Here is a 6,725-nt window from a genome sequence, read left to right as displayed (position 1 = left end):
AGCGTTTTGCAGTGCTAACTCTAGCTTGAAATCGAATGGACAGATCATCATATACTTTTGTGGGCGCAATAAGTACCTGTTAATATTGTTCCCAAACGAAAATAATGATGGTTGACTCTTAAAATCAAAATTTCGATCTCTTACAAAAAATGTTTCGTTTCTATGTAACATACACAACACAATGAATGAATTTTTCTTATGTCAGTCAATATTGTCCTGATCGAAATCTTTTTGCCCCACTTTCAACCTGTATGAACACATACATGTATTTAATTAGGTTTTCTCGAATCAGGAAAATGTCGTATGGAACACTGAAGCATGACAACGACTATTTGTATAAGTATATGTACCAGGCCTGCTCAGAACAGTGAAAATTTTCCCCATTAATTAATTCACTTTCGGTTTTTATTGAAAAGCAAATAAATGAAATTTTTTTGAATTTATTTCTAATCTTTTAATTGTTTAATCTAGGGAATCGTTTTTGTACTATTTAAGAATACAATTAAGTTTTAAATCAGTAAAAATGATAAGAAAATGCAACAAAAAGAATTTGAAATATTTAAGAGAAATTGTATCCAACTCTCTCTCTCGCTCTTCGGGCATTTCAAAATTTCTAAAAATTCTCTTCGACCCCTCTGGACTTATCGCAGTGTACATAACATTGAAGATTAGAAAGTAGTAATGCTTTCGAATATAGAAAGTGAACGTGTAAACAACAAGTAACAAATAGTTGTTCATTGGGCATTGTTTTCTTGGCATAGTTGTTTCATTCTGATATGGTAAATATATTTTTTAATTTATTGCATTTATTCGACTTAACTTTTTCTTTTTTGTAGTGCGAAGAAATTCGAATACCTACTAAGCTTGGTTGCATTGCTGGCTGTTGGTATGGCAATCGTAATGAACGTCCTATTGTTGCCCTTCACGGTTGGCAAGATAATGCTGGGAGTTTTGCACTTTTGGCGCCCAAACTTAGTCATTATATACCCGTCTTGGCCATAGATTTTCCGGGCCATGGAAAATCCAGTCACAATCCACCTGGATTATTATACCACACACTGGACTTTGTTCGCGCCATAAGACAGATTATGCGGTACTTTAGGTGGACAAAAATCTCGCTGATGGGCCATTCAATGGGTGCGGCAATGGGATTTCATTTTTCTTCAGTTTTTCCACATCTAGTGGATGTATTGATCAGCATCGATATCTTACACACACGTTATCACTCTCTTGAGGCACAAATTTCTTTCTATCGATATTCAATAGACAAATTTCTTGTTGAGACTGAACGCAAGCTGAAGGCAGACAATCGCAAACAACCACTGTATACATTTGAACGTTTGCAAGAAGTTTTACATGAAGCATCTGAAAGATCCATAGATATTGACAAGACGAAATATATTTTGGAGCGAAACACCACAAAGTGTGCCGATAAGGAGTTGTACTATTTCTCACGTGATAGCTCAACAAAATTACTTCAAGAACGCGGAACCGAACCTGGGCTTTGTATAGCTATGGCTAAGCAAATGCAGCAAATCAAATGGTTGGCAATAAAAGGAGGTGCTTCCTATCACATTGATGAAGAATCACCGGTTACTAAGACAATAAAGGAATGGCATGAAAAAAATAACCCAAATTTTGCATTTCACGTTTTACCTGGGCTTAAACATCATTGCCATTTGACTAATGCTAACGAAGTGGCTGATTATATTTTACCGTTTTTACATAAGCATAGACCGCCGGAGCAAGTGGAACCTACAATCACGGAGTGTAAATTGTAAATAAACAACAAACAATTATTAATTATTACCGAAAAAGATATTATTAAATTGTAGTGTTGGATATTGTTAGTGTGATAACAGTGAATACGTTTTTAAATAAAAACTATTCAGAATGTATAGTTTCAGTGTTTCTAATTACATTCAGTGGATGTGCACAGCAAAAAAACGTTACCAAATAATTAGTTTTTATAATACTTACAAAACACTCTATTAACTAGTTATTATATAACCACTAAAACAACTAGTTATTCTATTGCCAATAGATGTTGAAAAATAAGCTAAGAAACATATCGTCTGCTACGCACGAAAAGGTCGAAGTCCATTTTTAGATATTTTTCAGGAGGAAGAAAAAACATTTCACCGCTTTCTGTATTACAAATTTTATTGTGGTGGTAAAAACAGTATTTTTCGTTTATTTATTCCGCTTTAATAGTTTTACTTTGTTTGATCAAATTCCGTCGCGTTTGGGAGATAATTGGATGTCATTGGATTTACGATCTTTTCCTTGTACAGTTTTGTATTTTTGTCGGACTTACAACCTTTTCCTTCCATTTACGGATTTTTATACCCTACACCACAATGTGGAAAGGGTATTATAAGTTTGTTTTGGTAAAAATTCATGTAACACCGCGAAATATTCGTCGGAGACCAATCTTCATATCTCGACGAGATAAAGCGATTTTCAGATGTGTGTCCGTTCGTCCGTCCATTATAAATTGTAAACACGCTCCAGGCAATTATGGACCGATCGTCACGAAATTTTGAATGGAGGTCGGGTTCAGGCCAGAATAGATCCCTATTCTTATTGGTGATGATCGAGAAATATTTAGCGGGTGAAATGGACCAAAAACTAAATTTTTATCCGATTTTGTAGCGGCCCTGTATGTCGAAATTATAGTCCGATCGTCTCAAAATTTTAAATAATGTAAGATTATATGACAAAGAAGAAGCTTGCAATTTGAGATGGTGATCAGATGATGTTTAGAGGGTTAAATGGACCACAACTTTTGTGTGAAAATTCCGCCCACATAAATAATATTTTGAAGGACAACTCTGGCCCTTTCAATTAATGCCAATTATGTTGATTTATGTGGTCAATAACAGAGTTACAGCCTAATATATCCAGTGTTTTGCATGTAATGTAATCAAAAGCATACTAGAGGTCGCAATTATAGATCAATAGTCACGAAGTTTTGCACGAGGTAGGGGTTTAGATCGAAGAAGATGCTTACAATTTTTAATGATGATCTGATATTATTTAGCGGGTGCAATGGACCATTACTTTTGTATGCTAAATAAAAACATTTTATTTTTGGTCCATATTTGAATCCCTGGAGGCCATACACCGGCAAAGTCGCCTATATATGAAAAATTAACTACCGATCTTTCCTCTAATGATAATTGCAATAATATTTGTGCTTGGTAACGGACCTACTACCTAAGATACAATGAGTTTTGTGAAGAGAACCACATCTTCCTCCCATGCTACAAATTGTCTCTATCATGACAGACAAATTCCCAGTTCTTACAAATTGCGTGGAACCCTATCATATTATCTGTCCAATTGTTCAAAATTTAAAGATGTAGCAGAAATTGTTAAACAACTCCAATTTTCAAATTTAAGAATATTTCTTAAAATGTACTGTATATATTAATTGGATTAATCGAGCTAATATGGCCTAAGGAGTTTTGTATTGAAAAATGAATTCTAGCGAAATACCACACACTCAACCATTACGCTACGATCGTTTCGCCTGGTGGTTTAAGCCAGGCTCATCAGGCGTATTTGAATGCTAATGGCTAGAAGACAAAGGCTGATTTTGATAACTTCTATTTATACAAACATTTTTACAATTTTGTAATTATGAAGTATTTATGGAAGTCTTTTTCTTTATCAAGTCACCCTAGTGTCTTGTCTAGGAATCATTTTCTCAATACATACACATATACAATCGAAGGGGGGTTTCCTTCATGAATTGTAATGCCTTCAGTTTTTGAAGTTTTGGATATCATGTCGACTAGTTTTGTTGATATGATACATTGGCATCATGTCGACTAGTTTGTTGATATGATACATTGGCAGTGGCTTAGAACGCTGAGATCTCGACAACATTGTCTGTTTGTTGGAGAGGACCCAGGTTCAAACCTCAGCCGGGGCAGCCGGGCTCTGCTGTGAAGATTTTTATTTATTATTGTCTTTTTAGGACGAAGGCCATTATTTATGAAAGTTTTTAATTAATTAATTGGATTAATCGAGCTAATATGGCCTAAGGAGTTTTGTATTGAAAAATGAATTCTAGCGAAATACCACACACTCAACCATTACGCTACGATCGTTTCGCCTGGTGGTTTAAGCCAGGCTCATCAGGCGTATTTGAATGCTAATGGCTAGAAGACAAAGGCTGATTTTGATAACTTCTATTTATACAAACATTTTTACAATTTTGTAATTATGAAGTATTTATGGAAGTCTTTTTCTTTATCAAGTCACCCTAGTGTCTTGTCTAGGAATCATTTTCTCAATACATACACATATACAATCGAAGGGGGGTTTCCTTCATGAATTGTAATGCCTTCAGTTTTTGAAGTTTTGGATATCATGTCGACTAGTTTTGTTGATATGATACATTGGCATCATGTCGACTAGTTTGTTGATATGATACATTGGCAGTGGCTTAGAACGCTGAGATCTCGACAACATTGTCTGTTTGTTGGAGAGGACCCAGGTTCAAACCTCAGCCGGGGCAGCCGGGCTCTGCTGTGAAGATTTTTATTTATTATTGTCTTTTTAGGACGAAGGCCATTATTTATGAAAGTTTTTAATTAATTAATTGGATTAATCGAGCTAATATGGCCTAAGGAGTTTTGTATTGAAAAATGAATTCTAGCGAAATACCACACACTCAACCATTACGCTACGATCGTTTCGCCTGGTGGTTTAAGCCAGGCTCATCAGGCGTATTTGAATGCTAATGGCTAGAAGACAAAGGCTGATTTTGATAACTTCTATTTATACAAACATTTTTACAATTTTGTAATTATGAAGTATTTATGGAAGTCTTTTTCTTTATCAAGTCACCCTAGTGTCTTGTCTAGGAATCATTTTCTCAATACATACACATATACAATCGAAGGGGGGTTTCCTTCATGAATTGTAATGCCTTCAGTTTTTGAAGTTTTGGATATCATGTCGACTAGTTTTGTTGATATGATACATTGGCATCATGTCGACTAGTTTGTTGATATGATACATTGGCAGTGGCTTAGAACGCTGAGATCTCGACAACATTGTCTGTTTGTTGGAGAGGACCCAGGTTCAAACCTCAGCCGGGGCAGCCGGGCTCTGCTGTGAAGATTTTTATTTATTATTGTCTTTTTAGGACGAAGGCCATTATTTATGAAAGTTTTTAATTAATTAATTGGATTAATCGAGCTAATATGGCCTAAGGAGTTTTGTATTGAAAAATGAATTCTAGCGAAATACCACACACTCAACCATTACGCTACGATCGTTTCGCCTGGTGGTTTAAGCCAGGCTGTATATAATTGTTCCACAAGCATCCCAGTAGGGACAAGGGAGCCTTCTCTCACATCAATGAGAGCACCCCGATTAATATCAGCTCAATGATATGTAGACAGCGGAATTTTATGCAACACCTATTTTTGTAAACTTTGAATATTTTTGGCTTCTAATTCAATTCCAATCGAAATATATCACATATTCAAAAATATGCGAAATGTATAAATTATGCATATGCAAATATTATTTTTGCATATGGAAAATTTCTGCATTTCACATATTTTCGTATGCTACATATATTTCAATAATATCTTCTAAAATGTTTATGTGTACATTTTTCTGTTTGAAATTCACTTCAGACAAGTCAATAAAATAGAGAAATCTGTAACCAGAGCCACAATCTTCAAAATGTCGAAAATGGGGAGCTTTCGTTGTATGGGAGCTATATGAACGCCTAGACCTATACCGACAAATTTCAGATGGAAAGTTTAATACCCCCAATGAAGACTTAATACCAAATTTTAGCCAATTCGGAGGGATATTGAGACCATAACCTTCACAGTACAGAAAATCGGTAGGTTCTGGTTATGGGAGCTACATATATGAAAACGTGGACATATAACGACAAATTTCAGGTGGAACGTTTTTTTTACCTCCAACGAAGACTGAATACAAAATCTCAGCCATTTCAGTTTGATATTGAGGCCACAACCTTCAAAATACCGGATATCGGGAGGTACGGTTCTATGGGAGCTATATAAAGACCTGGACCTATACCGATAACTTTCAGGTCGAAAATTGTGATGAACGAATACTTAATACAAATTTTCAGCCAATTCGATGGGATATTTAAGACACAAAGTCTTGCATATGGTTTAGCAAATATGTCAAAATATGCAAAAAATTAGGTCCAGACTAAATGTCCGTTCTAAAATTACTTATTGGTGCCACCATGGTACAATTGTTTGCACACCCGCCATGCACGCTGAAGGTCGGGCGTTCGATTCCCGGCCAGCAAACATCAAATTTCCAACGATGGCAAAATACCCCTCAGTAAAGTTTGCGAAATTTTCTGAGTATTTCAACCATGTACAACTTCTCTACAGGTGGTGTTTTAAGACATGCCTTTCGGACTCGGCGATAAACAGTAGGCCCCATACTATTGCTTAATGTGATAAGGTTGCAGACTCCAAAAATTTATTTCTTACAATGAGCTTATTTGTCCAAAAGAAACTTTGATTTGCTGAAAGCTAACTCGCAGGGTAGTGGTGTAGGGTATCGTATTGTCGGCCCTGTCCGACTATAGCCTTTGCTTACTTGTTTAAAATAAAATATTTATACTTTACTCAACAATGCGGAAACGGTATTATACGTTTGTTTTGTCCACTACTCATGTAACATCGCGAAGTATTCTTTGCAGATCC

At 35.7% G+C, this 6,725-nt stretch overlaps 1 protein-coding gene across 1 annotated transcript; it reads left to right on the top strand.

Moving 5' to 3' along the window:
* Positions 1–701: 701 nt before the first annotated feature.
* Positions 702–1,781, top strand: LOC141388561 (probable serine hydrolase). Its single transcript, XM_073958479.1, has 2 exons — positions 702–779; positions 837–1,781. The coding sequence occupies exons 1-2, from the start codon at positions 777–779 to the stop codon at positions 1,779–1,781; spliced, it is 948 nt and encodes a 315-aa protein (XP_073814580.1). The 5' UTR covers positions 702–776.
* Positions 1,782–6,725: the final 4,944 nt, after the last annotated feature.

Source organism: Musca autumnalis, unplaced genomic scaffold (assembly GCF_047663935.1).
Source record: "Musca autumnalis isolate F117 unplaced genomic scaffold, ASM4766393v1 scaffold_95, whole genome shotgun sequence".
NCBI lineage: Eukaryota > Metazoa > Arthropoda > Insecta > Diptera > Muscidae > Musca > Musca autumnalis.
The sequence above is the reverse complement of the archived record's forward strand: the minus strand, read 5'-3'. Positions and strand labels throughout refer to the sequence as shown.